The 18,243-nt window shown below is 38.5% G+C and overlaps 2 protein-coding genes across 4 annotated transcripts in view; one reads left to right on the forward strand and one right to left on the reverse strand.

Moving 5' to 3' along the window:
- Positions 1 to 15,760, forward strand: part of alcama (activated leukocyte cell adhesion molecule a) — a 68,541-nt gene extending 52,781 nt beyond the window's left edge. The window contains exons 4-16 of one of the 2 annotated variants that reach the window (XM_084400207.1): positions 584 to 648; positions 3,374 to 3,461; positions 4,006 to 4,179; positions 6,261 to 6,385; positions 6,517 to 6,649; positions 9,118 to 9,230; positions 9,318 to 9,444; positions 9,934 to 10,055; positions 12,065 to 12,194; positions 13,033 to 13,059; positions 13,343 to 13,457; positions 13,679 to 13,802; positions 14,248 to 15,760. In XM_084400207.1, coding sequence (XP_084256333.1) covers positions 584 to 648; positions 3,374 to 3,461; positions 4,006 to 4,179; positions 6,261 to 6,385; positions 6,517 to 6,649; positions 9,118 to 9,230; positions 9,318 to 9,444; positions 9,934 to 10,055; positions 12,065 to 12,194; positions 13,033 to 13,059; positions 13,343 to 13,457; positions 13,679 to 13,769 — 1,310 coding nt within the window. In that variant the 3' untranslated portion in view covers positions 13,770 to 13,802; positions 14,248 to 15,760. The remainder of the gene's footprint in view (positions 1 to 583; positions 649 to 3,373; positions 3,462 to 4,005; positions 4,180 to 6,260; positions 6,386 to 6,516; positions 6,650 to 9,117; positions 9,231 to 9,317; positions 9,445 to 9,933; positions 10,056 to 12,064; positions 12,195 to 13,032; positions 13,060 to 13,342; positions 13,458 to 13,678; positions 13,803 to 14,247) is intronic. The other variant, XM_084400208.1, reaches the window with a different exon arrangement.
- A 71-nt stretch (positions 15,761 to 15,831) lies between these two features.
- cblb (Cbl proto-oncogene B, E3 ubiquitin protein ligase) overlaps positions 15,832 to 18,243 on the reverse strand; it is a 64,962-nt gene continuing 62,550 nt past the window's right edge. For both annotated transcript variants that reach the window (XM_084400205.1, XM_084400206.1), the window contains one exon: positions 15,832 to 17,529. In XM_084400205.1, the coding sequence (XP_084256331.1) occupies positions 17,279 to 17,529 (251 nt within the window). In that variant the 3' untranslated portion in view covers positions 15,832 to 17,278. The remainder of the gene's footprint in view (positions 17,530 to 18,243) is intronic.

Raw genomic sequence — 18,243 nt, forward strand, 5'->3', positions numbered from 1 at the left:
TTATTACTAAATTCAATTTTGTGTAAAAAAATAAACAATTTAACTTTCGTCAAAAGGAGTTAAAACCTGCAGTTGATATTGCTTGCAGTGCATTCGTCACACAGTAAATGGAAAGCTAAGTGGAGGAAATTGAATGTTGCAATACAATATTGGTCACACTGTGCTCCGGTTGTAACTATGATGCATATTTTGGCGAATGAAGTAGGTGGTCTGGGTAGTTATGTAATTTCAAGAATTATCTTTACTTGCTTAAACATTTAAAAGTGTGTGTGTGTGTGTGTGTGTGTGTGTGTGTGTGTGTGTGTGTGTGTGTGTGTGTGTGTGTGTGTGGCCTGGTAAACCCTACATTATGGGGACACAAATGTCCTCACAAAGATGGCAATGTCCGAAATCCTTGTCCTTGCTGGGACATTATTTGGTTCCCAAATTAAATGTATACTTTATTTAAATGTAGAATCCAGATGAAAAAAAGTAACTACCCACATTCTATGCAAACAGAACAATTTGCATTATGTTGACAGTATTCATATCACAGTATGATACTATGCTTTACCAATATACAATGCCTTATCTCTTATTGCAGAAAAACCATCAACCCCTGTAATCAAAAACAAAGCGAAGGAGCTGGCAAACGAAAAGCTAACACGGGTGAGTCACTGTCTTTACACTGTCCCTTTAACTCCCAGAACTTCTGCTGCTGCTGTTATTGCCTATAGACGGTGTTTGTTCCAGTACACAAACCAGCCAGTGTACTAACAATGTGCGGGGCCAAACTCTGTTCCTTTGTTTTCATTACCCAGCATTTCTCTCCAGTAGTCTCAACATTGACACACACCTGCTGTTATCACAGTCAGAGGCGGCGCAAAGACGATGCTAATGATACGGACATCAGTGAATGTGGGGCGTATACACCTGATTTAGGCAGTGCCTGAGCGATTGTCACCCACGGCTACATAGGAAACAGACACTTTTATGTTGTCTAGAGTTTGCATCTCAAACACAGGACGACAGTAATATTATTCGGTTGCATGAGAAGAGGAAGGAGCTTTGGTTTGAACTACTTGGAGCAGATACAAGGCTTCCCACGCAGCCCTTGTTTGTAAATGGAGCTGGGGGTCGTTATTTTTCATTTCCTCCCTCTATCTCTTTCTCTTTTTTTAATGTAGTTCAGAGGCGCAAGGATCTTAGAGTCTGGCTGAGGTGGAGGTGTGGGGTGGGGAAGGCTGGGGTTGTGTATACAGCAATATGGGTCTCTTTTTCTTTCCCGTGGCCACCCACCGAGGTCTGTCGTGTTCAAAGTGCTGAGACTTGCTTAGACAGAGAGAGGGGAAGGGCACGGAAGAAAGAGTGCCTCCTCTGAATATATAACATTTCAAATAGCTACTTGTCTTGAAAACATGAAGGGTGGCTGGCTGAAGGTCTCTTGAAAGAAGAAATTGGAAAGAGAGGGGTGAATACAGGTGTGCCACTTTTGCAAAAAAAAAGGCCGTAAAACAGATTGATTTAAAAAGATGTTTGTGTATATTTTTCAGTGATCATGGCAGCAGTTATTCATGAAAAGGTTAAGGAGAGTCAAATTGCTAATCTTAATCAGAATTGGTTCTTTAAAATCATTTGGGATTTTATAAAGTGAAGTCTGGATCAGTTTTCAATTTTCAATTTTCTGTTAGTCAAACAGTAGCCTCAACGTGTATCGATTTGAACTGTACTGCAGAAAGACTGGTATCAATATATAATTTATAAAGTTTTTGTATTGACTTGGTACCAGTTTAAGTACTGGTGGGTACTTTTGACTTACTATAGTAATATAGTGGTGCCAATTTACAAAGAGGCACCACTTAGGCAATGGTCTCTTGCAACACATTCTTCCTCGTCACAATGTTGCCTTGGCAATTAACTGATATAAAATAAGTTGCAGTTTAATTACTAAAAGGACTAAAACTTAAATGGAAATTAAAAATAAAATTCAGAGTATTGAAAATGTTTAAAGGTCACACTTTTAGAAAAGGGTCCAATTCTCTCTATTAACTAACTATTAATTATGAGTTTTGCCTTAATAAACTCCTAATAACTGCTTATTCATACTTAGTAAGGTAGTTAAGTTTAGGTATTGGATAGGATTATGTAGAATATGGTCATGCAGAATAAGGCAGTTTGTTATTTATATGTAATAATAAACAGCCAATATCCTAGTAATATGCATAATAAGCAACTAGTTAATAGTGAGAATTGGACCCTAAACTAAAGTGGTACCATGCTATAATGCTAAATAATACTAAAATAACATTGTTTTGCAAGATTAGTTTGAAAAAAAACTATTAATTTTGCAATGGAATTGCATTTCTTTTTTTCAAATATTAAGAGTTATTAATGAAACTGAAATTCTTACATTGGTTGCTAGAACAATGCAGAAAGCATATGCAAATATTCACTGCCATTAGTGGGCAGAATTCATTCTTAGTGAATCCCCCAGAGAGTCCAGGAAGGAAAGTGCTTAGTCAGAGCTGCTGCTCTGTTCCACGGCTCAATGGAAGCTGCAGGCTTCAGGCAGCACTCTGTGCTTGAGAGGTGATGTATCATGGTCCGGCTCCTGAAGAGGGTCCGGTGTGTGTGATCACGATCGGAATCACAGTACGGTGATTTCCCCCGCCCCATCTCCCCCTCGATGTGGTTCCTCTAAATCTTGGATTGCTCGTGCCACCCTGAACACCTGAGCACATGCATCATCCTGCTGTCTGTTCTGCTTTCCTGCCATTATTACCCTTCTCTCTTTCTGCTGATCTCTCTATCCTGGGGCAGATAGCTTGTCAGCATGTGATCCTGTCAGCGTGTTATTAATGCACAGCCTCTTCGGCCTCTGGTAGAGTTTTCACTCAACCAGAGAGAAGGAAAAGGGCGAGAAAAAGAAAGTGAGGGAATAGGAGACCTGTATCACAATTGTAGAGTTAAACCCACGCTCACTTTTGCTCATACAGATGATGTCATTATATATATCAGGGTATCTTCCCTGGGCCACCCTGGGACTTACCCACCAGAAGTACAGCAACAGTGGGATAAAAGTACCTTGAAGGTCATGAACCTTCATTAAGGAAAGTCCCAAAGAAAAGTGTCCCAGAGTCAAACTCACAAAACATTCAAATCATGTCAAGTGTGGAAATGACGCTTCATATGACAATCTCGTGTGATACTATGTGTCATGAGTCTATAAATAGATGTGCAAGACACAGGCGAAACCGAAAGTGTTTGAGTATCGCAGACTTGAACCTCTTCCAAATTCATAAGAAGTTTCGATACAGTTCTCTAATACAGATGCACTATTTTTTTCTTTATCTGTGTGTGTGTGTGTGTGTTTGTTTGTTTGTTTGTATGTCAGTTGGGGGAATGCGTGGTGGAGAGCGCAAACCCAGCGGCAGATCTCACCTGGATGAGGAACAACCAGCCTCTGGTGGATAACGGCAAGAGTGAGTTCATATCAGTACATGACAGGAGAACCAGATTTATAGTGTGTTATAAGCATATATCTATATCTATATCTATATCTAATATATATATATATATATATATATATATATAAATAATACATTTTGATGTGATGCAGAACTATTCCTGACACAAATTTTACCGTCTCTCTGAAATAAAGAAGATTCATTTAAAAAAAAAAAAAAAACCATTAACAGATTGCCACGACATTTTATGTTACGTATTTTAGTATTCTCAGCTTGTGGTCTGAGACTGACCAGTTTTCTTGCTAACCCAGATGTATATGCAGTTTTGTTCTTCTAAAATAACCTTTACAAAAAGAAAAAAGAAAGGGAACTTGCCCCTTTAACTGTTGCTCAAGTCTCGAGCTCACGGCTGATTGGTTTGTGGTTAGTGGACATTCTGACAGTATTGACAGACTTAAGCTGTTGTTACGTGGTGTCAGGCACTTCCAGCATGACAGTCACTGTGTTAGTCAGCTCTAATGACTGATGTGTCTATATGTGTGTTTGTGTGTGACTGCAGCGGTCATTATAAGATCTACTGTCACCAAGGACCCAGTCACCGGTCTGTCCAGCTCCTCTTCCAGTCTGGAGTACACAGCCAGGAAAGAGGATGTGACATCACAGTTCACCTGTACAGCAAAGCATACGATTGGCCTCAACCAGGTTTCAGCACCAGAGACCTTCCCAATTCACTGTAAGTAACTTAATTGATGCAAATTATATTAAAAAGTTCTCTCTTTTTTAAACACGCACTACCATTCAAAAAGTTGGGGCTGGTTAGATTTTTTCACAAAAAAAAAATTAAAGTCTCTTATACTCACCAAGGCTGCATTTATTTAATGAAAAATACTGTAAAACTATAATATTGTGAAATTAGTACAATTCAAAATAGCTGTTTTCTATTTGAATATATTTTAAAATGTATATGATGAAAAATCTGAATATTCAGCATCATTCCTCCAGTATTCAGTCACATGATCCTTCAGAAATCATTCTAGTATGTTGATTTGGGGCTCAAGAAACATTTATTATAATTATCAGTCAGTGTTGAAAATAGTTGTAATGCTTAATATTTTTTTGTGGAAACCGTGATACTTTTTTTCAGGACTTTTAATGAATATAAAGATCAAAAGAACAGCATTTATTTGAAGTAGATTATTTTGTAACATTATAAATGTATTTCTTGTCAGTTTTGTTTAATTTAAAGCATCCTTGCTAAAGTCATGGATGAAATTTATATACAGGATAGTGCCTTAAAACGATAAATCTGACCAAAGTGGTGCACAACACACATTTTTGCTTCATCCTGAAAAAAGAAAAGAAAACATGAACAAATGATAAAATAATGCAATATAAACCAGTTATGTATAAATATAATACAGAGCAACACCAGACAATGAAATAAAAACTTGAAAGAAAATATTAATGTAGCCAAGTTATGAATAAGCCTAAAAGAAAAATATAAATTTTGAGATGCTTTAAATGCAGAGAGTGTAGGGAACATCTGATAGAGAGTGCTAAGGCATCCCAAAACATGCTTTAAATGCAGATAGTGTAGGGAACATCTGATAGAGAGAGCTATTCCAAAACATTCTGAAAAAGCCTTGTCGACTCGTTTTCAATCCTGATTTTGGAACAGTTTGGAGCAGCAGCTGGGAAGAGCATCTGAGTGAATTGAGGCTTAAAAGATCTGATATGCTAGTAGGAGTCCATGGAAGGTTTTAAATGCAAAAACTAAAATCTTAAAATCAATTGTGTATTGCACCATTGAAGAAGAGCTAAGAAAGGCGAGATATACTCCCTATTATTTTCGCGGTCACAAGAGTGAGAGCTCCCAGGTTTTTGACGTGGGTACGAATATTTGCTTGAAGGGGAAACGGGTAAATCAAATAATTGATTTCCTTTTTGATTATTGTATTATTACTAAAAGCCATTACATTACATTTAGCAATTTAGCTGATGTTTGTGTCCAAAGTGACTTACTAATGAGGAATATCACAAGCAATTTATCAGCCAAGTGCCAATGTTATTTATTATTACTTATATAAAAAAAAGAAAAAAAAAGTGCATTAGTCATTCAGACTACTCTAGTTGGGCTGTATGGTTTTGCGCACAGCCAGCAGTACAGTACCTGTTTATTTATGTACAGTACCAGTATGTGCATTTTGAGTCATCTTGTGTTTTATTTCATGGGATGGTAGTCAAGAGCTGGGGCTTCTTCCCTTCCTGAGATGTGGCACATGCTGTGTCTAGCGCTTTGATGCTTTATTTGTTTGATTTTACAGCTGGTTTGAGGGGTCCATGTTCACGGGGATCCGCGCATCTGTACATCACCCAGTATATGATGCCATCTCTCGAGTCCTGAACCTTAAATTGAAGGTCTCAGCTGGTAGCCAGGCTCAATTTGATGGGTTTTTAACAGGCATAATGCTGGTAACCGAGTCTGCTGTAGTGTCTCACTCTCTCTCTCTCATCTGAATGCTGAGAGGTTTGTTCAGTGCCTCAGGGTTAAGATGTGATGTGAAATGCTTCTGTGGCTGCTGGGTAAGAAAACGAGGGTGAGAATGAGAGACTGCAAATGGTTGTGGAAATGAAGGCGTTTAAGCCCCTTGGGGTCTGCAGAATGGCGCGGTGTCTTAGAGAATGTTTTTTTTAGTTGCTTGCTATTGCTACATGTTGGAAAGTCACACCGCATCCCTGCAATGACAGCCATCTTCCTCTGTCTCGCTTTCCTTTTTTTTTTCTAATGTTTGTTTTCTCTCCTTTCTCTTTCAGACCCCACTGAGACGGTGAATCTACAGGTTGTTTCTCAGAGCCCCATTAGGGAAGGTGATGATGTGACATTGAAATGCCAGGCGGATGGAAACCCTCCTCCCACCAGCTTCAACTTCAACATCAAGGTGAGAGATCACTGGCCGTGTCCACAGCAACTATGCCAGTCTTTCATCTCCAGAGTCCTGCTGTCTGCCCTCTGTCCTTCCCTACAGGTTAATTACACCATCCCTCTCTCTCTCTCTCTCGCCATCTTCAGGGCAAGAAGGTCACGGTGACGGACAAGAATGTCTACACTCTGACTGGCGTTACCCGAGACGACAGTGGCGTGTACAAGTGCTCCCTGCTTGACAATGATGTAATGGAGTCCACTCAGATCGTCACAGTGAGCTGTGAGTGGGAAAAAGATGCTCTCTTCTTCTCTATCTCTCTTCCATCTCTCCCTAAGGGCACCTACACACTAGAGAAAGACCTGATGGAGCGTTTGACGGATATGGAAAGATCTTTTTGAGGTTTTGGAAAGAGCAGAGTCAGTTTAAAACCAAGCTATAATATAGAGAATTGGAGTTCCAAATGCATTCTCTGAAATTCTATCGTAAAAGTGTCTCAATGTTTGGTCTCATGATGGAGCATCACTTTCGAATTAGCCAAATCCACCATAATCAAGATAGCACATCAAAGTGTTAATAGTAAACAAGTGCATATCATATAATGTAATATAATAAAAAATCTTCTTTTTTTTTTCTTCTTTTTTTGGGGATATATCCACATTCACAAGCTTTTTAAATGCTTTGGGTTAATGCTTAGAGCTGAAGAGATGTAATCCCTCAAATAAGAGCTTTTCACAATTTGGAAATATATTCTATAAGTGGTCTACTTTACTCAATCTGCTAACCATTTGCATTCATGGCTCATGAATAGATACACTTAAGCAAATGCATTAAAATTCTAGGCTTGAAAGAGTCACAAGCACAAGCAAGGAAAAAATTTAAGTTCGTAAATATTACCTATTCGCATATGTTTCACTTTCATTTTACCAGTTTTCATAAATGTGGAATGTGTTAATATGAATAATAAACAGATAGTTTTGTCATGTTTTTGTAATGCCTGATAAAAAAGGGCTTAAAAGACACAAGGTGCAGAGTATAATATCTAGCAAAATTAGCTCAACCAAACTTAAAGGTATAGTGGAGGATTTTCTTTTTCCGGGTGGATCATCAAGACTATTGGTCCTCCTAGTTGTCAATCATTCTGGTGATATGTTTACGTAAGGCCGTCGTACGTGCTCGTCCCTAGGTAGTTTTCGCTTTCTGCGCATGCGCACTTTCGGGTGTATGTGTGAGGTGAGCTACGGTTTCAGCCATTCATTGAAGCTCGCCCGTTCTCACCGGGTTTTTTCAAAATGTCTGAGGGTCGCAAGAGAAAAAGTGTCTACGAATTGTATGACAAGAAGAGAAAGGCCTCTGAAGAAAGAAACAAGACCAGAGTGTTTTTGGGAGAATATTTCACACGCTGGCGTGCACTAAAAGCACAGGTTGTGCTTCCCACTGATGCCTCAGTTGCGAAGTTTCTACTCGACAGGTAAAGTTTGGCATGCTATTTGGAGAAATCCATTTAAAATCACTGCTAGTAAAAGTTAATGTAAGCTATAGCGATGCTAGCCCTGGCACAAGACACGGTAAACATCTCAATTTGTCTAAAGTAGCCTTATAACCAAATGGTAAAAGGTATCACGCTGAAATGTTCTAAAACCTTGTGTGTTCATTTTTGATAATTCCAATGTGTTCACCATAGTATTTATTACACAAATGCAACAAGCTACTTCTCCATTGCAGATCATGTCTTGAGTCCTCACTCAATCGATCAGTATAATAAGTAAATAAAACACAGAAGGGCATTTCACATTTTGTCTTGCATGAATGGTTTTGAGTTAGTTTATAATTTGCAATTTTAAATAGATTTTCACTTTCCGGTGGCGAGTCTGACATAGTGGAAAAAGTGCAAATCTTCTTTTGGAAAGTAGGCTTGTATGAGCCATGCCGACAGCAACTTGGAAACTTGGAAACAGTGCGTGCACGAGGAGAACTAGGCACGTGCATGCTCTCTCGTGCACACGTTTAATAGGCGTTCCCTCTCGGGAGCAGGTAGAGCATGTGCATTTTTGCAAAAAGTGGAGAGGGCGGTTCTTTTCTAAAATTCGGGAAAATCCTCCACTATACCTTTAAGCCATTGTTTGTTTGAGTCAGTGTTGCTGTCGTCAAGCCTGAATAAACTGACTCAGTCGTTGAACAGATGAGCATCCAGAGTTCAGCAAACTTTTCCTTTCCAATTCATTTCTTTCTTTATAGCACGAATGAATGCACGAGTGAAACGTTAATCAAATCTATCTTCAGTAGGATTAGCTAAGATGGCAGGACACCAGGCAGACATCTTAATTAGGAGTTTTTGATTCGAGTTGAGGCTGCTACGGGCTCCTGCTCGCTGATAAGCTCACACACTCTGGCCTTTCAATAATTTTCATTGAGGTGTGTGTGTGTGTCTATTTGGTTCAAAAGGCCTGATGATCTCCATAATTGTGATTTAGTGATGCTTTGGTTTGAAAATTCGAATGTATTTCACGCATCTTTGCGGCACGCTTTCAAAGCGGGTGGGATCTCCGACATGCATGTGAGGATAGAAAACAATGTCTCAGGCAGGAATAACGGGTGCGAAAATGACTCTTAGTTGGCAGAGAGATGTGATGTGTTTCAGCCTCTTCAGTGGTTGAAATATTTTGAGGGACAGGTGTACAAAAAAGGAGCCTGCAGCAGACTGATATACACTTGTCATCTCTTATTATCTTTCTGTCTCTCTCTTTTAGTTCTGGATGTAAGCCTCAATCCTACAGGCAAGGTGTTAAAGAAGTTTGGGGAAAACTTGGTGGTGTCGTTGGAAAAGAATGCCTCAAATGAAGCAAATGTGACATGGACTAAGGTAAGAGATTGTAGGGAATCTAACAAATCTGGGTCGGTTCATTTTAGTCCTCCAAGTCAAGCTAAACAACTTGTTCAATTTCTCCAGGATAACCGTAAACTAGACAAGCTGCCCGACTTCTCTCAGTTGACATATAGTGACGCAGGCCTGTATGTGTGCGACGTGTCCATTGAAGGAATCAGACAGAGTTTGTCCTTCGAGCTTACTGTAGAAGGTATGATTTATTATACACATTTTTATTATACATGCTAGTCATATTTCAAATAAATATGTTTCAAGCAGAGATCACGAACTAAATAAAAGTAGTTTCTGAGTTTCTATTTGAAAATGTATAAGAAATAAAAATAAAAAAAGAAAGAAATTGGTTTCAATGAATGATTCAATGACTCACTCATAAATGCTTAACTTGTTTCATTACTGGATGAATCAGCATTTGTGAACAAATCTCTTGAATTAATGATTCAATGATAAATATGTTTTTTTATCACTTGTCGCTTGTGTGTGTGTGTGTGTGTGTGTGTGTGTGTGTGTGTGTGTGTGTGTGTGTGTGTGTGTATGTATATATGTATGTATGTATGTGTGTATGTGTATGTGTATGTGTATGTGTATGTGTATGTGTGTGTGTGTGTGTGTGTGTGTGTGTGTGTGTGTGTGAGTGTGCATGCAACAATAATATATAAAAGCACAAATATATTATCTCCAGGTGTTCCAAGAATAACAAGTCTGACAAAGCAGCGCAGCTACGACGGCAAACACAAAGTCTTGACATGTGAGGCAGAGGGTTCACCTAAACCCGATGTGCAGTGGAGTGTCAACGGAACTAACGTAAGTCACCGTCACTGTCAGACTCACTTCATCACAGACATTACTGTTGTCCCGAAAGAACCCTGTTCCTTGTACATTTTTATGCAAAAGGGAAAGATGCCCAGATATTTCTTTCGATTCCGGTCTAGATAAGATGAAAGGTGCACAGGTGTTTGAAGTTGCAGGTTTTCAGCACCCTGAAGGGAAGAGCCAACTTTCAATTTACGTTAAAAAGGGAACAGTTGTCTTGGGACAGAAATGTCTGGAATCACATACAAAGCTTTATTATTCGTCCCATGGTCTGTTATTTTTATGTGATAACTCTCTTGACTTTACTCCTCCACGTTTCCTCTTAGTGTGAGACTAAAGCTGGGACACACTGTGTTTGTGTTTGGCACATCACGGTACAAACACACACAGTTAGCTCTTTCCTGCTTCTCAGTGTCTGGCTGGTCTCTGTGGATGCATTTCAAATGAATGAGTTTAGATCAGGTGTGCTTCCTGCAGGGTTAGGAAGTCACACCCTGTGTACCTTCATACCCGCTTGCCTTGGATTTCATAGGAGTCAGTCTTCCTAGTGCTGTAAACATACAACCATTTGTTACACGCTTAGTTTACTGTGTAAGTAATAAGTAAATACATCCTTTCAAAAGCAAAAAATGCAATAACTAAGCCAACAGTGAAACAGTTTAATCAAATTTTAAAAACGTTTAAATTTTTTTTTTTAATATAATTTTTACCAATTATACTCTTCTTTGACTTCTGGTTTAAGACATAACTTAATTTTGACAAAATATGTAGTTACTGCTGTTTTACCTTACTGTGAAAAACATGGATTTTTATTTAATGTTAATAAAATATAAATATATAGGCTATATAAAAAAATACAAACCAATTAAAGATTAATTAAAAACCGTAAAAAAAAAAAAAAACAATTAAAATGAATGTTTTCAATGTTTATATACTGTTTATTATAAAGTTTGAGTTCAGTAATATTTAATTTTTTAAGATTTTTTTTTATTTTTTTTTATTTAGCAAGGATGCATTAAGGGCATTTATTGTGATACAAAAGATTCCTATTTCAAATAAATGCTGTTCTATTGAACATAAGTCAATAATATCATGGATTTCACAAAAAATCATAAGCAGGACAACTTTTTTTTGAACAGTGATACAAATAATCAACATATTAGAATGATTTCTGAAGGATCATATGACACTGCTATCACATAAATAAATGCCATTTTGAAATAGGTTAAAATAGTGAAATATTATTACAATTTTGAAATAACTTTTCTGTGTATTACTGTATTTTTTTTATTTTTTTATCAAATAAGCATATGAGACTTCTTTCAGAAAATCTACCAACCCCTTAACTTGAACAGCAATGTATCATGTACATAATAATAATAATAATAATAATAATAAAATTGTGTTTATATTAAATTGGGATTTGATTGTGTTTTAATGGCTGCTTATTTATGGTAGCCTATATTTTGCTGCTGTGTGTTCCCTGTGGATCGCAGTGCTGGCATCAGTAACTGATGAGGGGTTCACTACTCACTGTCTGCATTAATGACACGGATATTGAAGTGTGTTTGTGATGGAGACTCATTTAATGGCTGTGTGATTACTGACAGTGAGATTTTTGGCCCCACTCTGCACTCGTGCTTCCAGACCCTGAGGTGTGTGTGTGTGTGTGTGTGTGTGTGTGTGTGTGTGTGTGTGTGTTTGCTGTGAGAGTTTCCATTAGCGTTGGGTGTGGTGCAGACTGTATATGATACTAAATAAGCTGAGGATCATCCGCGCCCTCTAGTGGTGAGGTGTATTAAATAGCGCCTTAAGCAAAGAGGTCCGACATAATTAAACTTCAAATTAACCTTGCTTGCTAGCCATTTTTGCTGACTCTTGCTTATTATTGTTATTATTATTATTATTATTAATAATCAAATATTTAGATAAATAGTTATTAAAAAAAATTATAAAAAAATAACTGTACCATAAACAGAAATGTTCTGTTTGTCTTGCAGGATGAAACGTCGTATGTCAACGGGAAGGCCACATTCAAACTGACCGTAGTGCCCAGTAAGAACCTCACCGTCAGCTGTCTCGTCATCAATAACCTCGGTTACGACACGAAAGACATCAGCGTGTTTTCCCGTAAGTAACGTTACTGAGCGCGCTGAAGGGGTTTCCCGCTGCGAGGACCGCTTACTAACCACTCAATCGACCCCTTTAAAAAGGCTCAAATTATAGGGCTGTCAAGAACAGATTTAGATTAATAAGAACCATTAGGATACATACTTAAGATGGTTAATCAGACACACTTCTATTGTAGTACAAAAACACTAAAATAGTCTGTTTGACCAACAGAAATAGGTTAAACATAGGCCTACTAAATTATTTTGCTGTTAATGACAGATTTAGCATTTATGACATGTATTTTGTTCATGTTTTTTTTATTTAAAATTGTTATGGCATAGACTAGTTTGACAGCCCTGATAAGTAGATGCCATATCTAACATCTCTTATGTGCATGTAAGGAGATCTGTGAAAACTAGCATGTTTCACAGTTTTGCCTGTTGCACCATTCAAATGCAGGGACTATTTCACTATTATTAGTGTCCTGGTGTGAACACTGGAAAGACAGGGCTGGCTGCTCTCTCTCAGGTCCTGTTGTTCACTCACGGGGCATGAAACGCTCTCTTTCTCTCTTGGATCTCGCTTTGGCTCGGATTTTGTTTGTGTCAGGGTGCTTGGACTGCTATCTCTTTTTTCCTCCTCCTCCTCCTCCTCCTCTTTCCGACCGCTATCGCATGCTTGTGGTCATCTTCCTTACTAGAATCTGATTGGGTAATACTTGATTTACTCTTGATTTAAATCAGTCTTGCATCTAAACCACAATTGGGTGGTGGCTTTTTACAACCAAATTTGTTTTAAATGCCAGTTTGGTTTCATCTTGCACCCAAAGTTAATTGAATTTTATATCTGATTTCAGTATTTGAGGAGGACAAGCCCAAACCAGGTAAGATGATCTGATTTCATTCCCTTGAATTTCCACTTAAAATGAATTAGAATTTAAGATCACGAGTCGGAGGGTGTCAAGCATCCTGACATCTTGCAAACTTCGTTTCTTTTAGCTGTCATACCTGCAGAAATATGTCATCTTGAAATATTCACAGCTTCAATTTTTCTCAAGTAGCGGGATTCTGTCAATCATTTCTTTCATTTCCCAGGATTGCCTTTCCCTAAAGAATCATAATGCTTTAGAGGAAGTCATAAAGTGTTTATGTGTCCATTGTCCTTAGAAAAAAATGCAGATGGCACGGAGCAAGCCAAAGTGATAGTGGGTGTTGTGGTTGGACTCTTCCTAGCCGCTGCTCTGGTGGGACTCATCTACTGGCTCTATATCAAGAAAACAAGGTAAGATGCAGCATTACATTGTATATCGCAGCCCTAAATCATCTTCAATGTTTAAATTGCAACCTGTAAGTACATATGATTGCAGTAGAAGTCACAGTACCTGCTGTTATACATCAGCATGATTTGTTGAGATTGACAAGAGAAGAGAACGAGTCAGAAATGGTCTAGAGCTCTGTTTGAAATGTGCTGAAAGATTAATCAAGGTAAAATTGTTCTGTTAGACAAGGCAGCTGGAAGACCGGAGAGAAGGAAGCAGGCACTTCAGAGGAGAGTAAGAAACTGGAGGAGAACAATCATAAAGCTGATGTCTAAAAGAAGGGAGAGGCATCAAAAGGAACGAAGAAGGTGAGAAGCTTTTTCAAAGCTCAGGACCTGATGTCAAATTCACACCTGCCAATAGTGCATGAATTAAGAAAACTTACTGGCAATAATATGTTTTACTGGCCACAAAACTTTTTAGCTTTTGCATGATATTTAAAATTTATATAAGAAATAATTCAATACATATATGTTTTCTTTCCTAGACAGTTATGGATGTATTTCATTTGAATCACGTGTATCATTTTCATCAGCGAGGTTTTAAACCACTATTCTTACAATGTGATGTAAATAATAGTTATTACAGTAGCTAATAATAAAGGTACCAGCCAGCTGGCAAGAACCTTGTATTTGGCTTTGAAATAAGAGCAATATTGAGCATGCCAACTCAACATATGAACGTCAAGCTACATTAATAGTCTTTTCTTCTCATCCTTGAAATTACATGAATTGTTTTTGTGTATCATGGCAGGTATGAACCAGGAAAGAGGCCTTGTCACACTGAATGTGCAGTACTACACACTTCAATCATCTAATTCCAGACATCTGATTGGACGACGACGTCTCCTTCAGGCTGCTCGTGTGCGTCATGCATCGCAGAATGTTTCCTACTCTAATCGAACGGTTTCCTAACAAACAAACAAAAAAAAAAAGAAAGAAAAGAAAAGAAAACCCCCCCTCACCACCACGATCCAAGAGAGTAAAAGAGAAACCCCTTGTGTTGTAAATTTAGTCTGCACTGAGGACTGCATTTACTTTTGATCGATTCTGACTTTCTTTTCGTGTTCCCAGTGAATGTTCTCGTTTCATGCGCATTGCTGATGTGGTGGGCACAGCTGTTTTGCTCCCCCTATAGTAAAAAAAATAAATATGTAAATTCGCTGTACACTTTTTAGGTCTGTGTAAATAAGTCAGGGGAGAACGTTCACTCTGCTTTGCGTTTGGGTTATTGAAGAAAAAAAAAAAAAAGTAAGGATTGTGTGGGACTACATATTGATATTGCACAGTCCCTCGTCAAAAACTCCTAAGATCGCGGTCGGATGCTGGAAGAATGATGACTTCACTGCTGTTACACCTCTGTTCGCTCATGTTTTATTTATTGGTACCTCTTTACGACACTGCCCTGTGACATTCATGTTATTTCGTCTAGTTTGAAGTGGCTAAGTAGTGAAAACGGGTTTAGAAAATTAGCGTAGTGTAGGGAAATGTCCTGCTACACCCAGTGGCCTTCAGGTTGCATTGCATGATGTCATAGTTGTAGGGCCGCGAACACGGCCCGCTAGAGTTTAACGTAGTGACATTGACGTGACTCGCATATAGTATAAATAAACAAGCAAACATCCGCTCTCGGCATCAGACTGGGTGGTAGCGACCTTGCATGCAGAGCCTTTATTTTTTGGTAGAAAGTAAATATAACAGAATAGCCCCTTTATTCTGCCTTAACAGAAAGAGACAGTATTGGAAGGCAAACTTCAAGTCAGTTTATTAATGTGAAGCCTCACTGTATAGTCTCAGTCTACAAAAACTGCATCTTTTTAGTTTTTTACACCGTTTCCCGTGTCTACGAATTTTGTCAGGTTGATGTCCGACACTGTTGTCTTTAGCGATGGTTTGAAGCATTGTTCTGTTCATCATGGTCTAAAGAGGCTGTAAATATGTTTGAATGTCTTGCTTGTGTTTGGCTATTTATAAAGTGTGAGAAACGCAAGGTAAGCTGTGCTTCTGCTTAGTCACTAAAAATACCATTTTTATTTAAACTATAATCTCACTTTGTCACGCATATTTAAAAGAAACTCAGCTTTCACTTTGTTTCATCTCCACACGTGTGTGCTGAATGTTCATGTTTAGCGTTAACGTCTTGCATATTTTGAACCATCGGGTCAGCAGTGAAACCAAAGAGGGTAACCGCAAAAGAAGGCCATAAAGTATTGTAAATACTGACTTTTGTTTTTGTACTTTTGTTGACAATAAAAGTGTACATTTTGAAGAAAATATCTGGATTTTCTTTTTTCATGCGCAATGATTCACATTGAAAAAAAAAAAAAAATCACATATAGCAGATGTTAATACTGGCTTTTATAAAACATTTTTTTCCACAAGAACAGATCACGGGTTACATACATTACTGAAAGATGAAAATAATCTCAGAGAAAACTTTTAACAAAGTATAAATTAATTGCACACATCACTGGTTTTAAATGATCAACAAGGCATTTTCCAACAAACTAAAATCTCTCGTAAAAAGAAGAGGGGGAAATGAACAGAAACCGTTCCCCCCCGCAGACCTGTCGGAGGTCATGTCCTCTTCCGCTAGAGGGTCCACTCAGTTCTCAGACTTTCAAGTGTAAGATGGAGAGCGAGACAAGTGCAAAAATGAAGTTCAAGAGAAAACCTGATAGGGAGGAATGACAGCCAGTGGGAAAGATTCAAAGCAGGCTAACTTCCATTCCCAGAATCCCCAAAAGGCCTTGAATGGAGTGTCGCTTTAAATCTTCAGTTTGTGGGCATCGCTATTACGTCAAATTCAATTTGACGCCATTAAAATGACTCGTACATGATAATCTGGGTGTTTTTTGGCTTGTTTTCTGGGTGCTAATACAAACGGTGCATGTCCAGATCTAGTTTTTTTTTTTTTTTTTTTTTTGCATATGGCGTCAGTGCAAGTGAGCTGTGGGTAACCGAAAGAAGCTTCCTCCTGCACTGCACTGAATCTAAAATAAGGGACCGATGCAGACATTCGGGTTTGTTTTATTCACGAGTTGACAGGCCCTTCTATTTACAGAAAATGAAACTACCATATTAGCCCTTGCTTGCTGACGCTGGAATGCACTCAGATGTCGAAAGCGACCGTTAAGAGTTGATAAAAAGCGGCTAACCTATAAAAAGCTGACAGAAAGAGAACCATGAACCTGATATTCGAAATCCGTCTCTTTCTGCCTCAAACGGTCTGATCTGGTTTGTCTTGTTCACTGTGAAATAATGAGATAAAGGAGACATGGTCACACCGAGAGCCATTACTGTGAAATTCACGATACCCAAGAGGCCAGGAGCGCGCGGGTGGATGCGTGTATATGTGTGTGTGTGTGTGGCAGGAAAGGAATGAACAGCCCGCAGACACTGGCAGACACTGGCAAACACAAACAGAAGCGCTGCTCTCATTTCCGTCCAGAGAAATAAAAACGTCACTGCTTTGAAGGATGCAGCAAACCCACCCTAAAATGTGGATGGACACCTCCAAATATGAAAAATTCGATTTCAATTCCACTCTTGAACATCCCGAGCTGTAATGACGATGACCTGAGTACTGCAGATAAGCCACGTCACTGTAAACACAAGGCTTTTTTTCATAGGATCCCGTCGTTACAAACGCGACGATCCTTTTTTGGCGAAAAAAGCACATTTTCGTCTTGTTTGCCGGGTGCGCTAAACGAAAGCAAGCGGAAGTCAGCCTGCGGTTTGTACACTCAAAAGTCAGTGGTAGTTTGAAATCGTATCGGCGTGGGTTACAGGCCCTGCCTGGGGGCGACTAGCGCGAACTCCCGCAAAATGTTCCGTGCCACGTCCACTTTGTTCTGCGCGATCATCAGCGCTCGTTTCACATCTTCGAATGAGTAGCCCTCGCCCATCAGCTTGGCGATCTTGGCGTCTACATTCTCCCGGGACGATTCTTGCGGTCTTCTGTGGATGTCTGGCGGGATGATCCTGGGAAGTGGTTTAGGAGGTCTCTCAGGTGCCCTGAAGCAATCTACGGCCACTGTAAACAGGAAACAAAGAGCGTTTAGTCAAAATGGGCCATTGAGAGTGGATGGTAGCAGGCCGGCTAAAAAGACTAGGAACACATTAAAAACCCATTACAGGCTAATAATTAATAATTCATTGAGCGCATTCAGCTCCATGGCTAATGGCTTCATTTAATAAACCTGCACATCTATTATGTATTCAGAATAACACACTGTGCTCACAGCTGTTTTATCAGGAATTACAGGTATATTTTTGGCTCATTCTGGAAGTGTTAGCAATTTTGTTTAATTTTTTTCAGCTCATAAAATTAAACTACAGTGTATGAAAGGTTGACATTTATTGTGAATATAATAACAATACATCATAAAATGATTTATGATTTTTGTATTTATTTTTTTCAAGTAAGTCTCATATGCTCACCAAGGTCGCATTTATTTGACCAAAAATACAGTAAAAACAGTAATGATGTGAAATATTACAATTTAAAAGAACTAATTTCTGTTTCTGTATTTTGTTTGAATAAGTATTTGTATTTTTTATGCATTTATTTTATATAATTTATGTATTTATTTGCCTGTGATGGCAAAGCTGGAGTCATTCCTCCAGTGTCACATGATCCTTCAGAAATCATACTAATATGCTGATTTTCTGCTCAAGAAACATTTGTTTTTATTATCAACGTTGAAGAAAGTTGTGCTGCTTAATATTTTTTGTAGAAACCATGATG

The sequence above is a fragment of the Rutilus rutilus genome, assembly GCF_951802725.1.
Source record: "Rutilus rutilus genome assembly, chromosome: 25".
NCBI lineage: Eukaryota > Metazoa > Chordata > Actinopteri > Cypriniformes > Leuciscidae > Rutilus > Rutilus rutilus.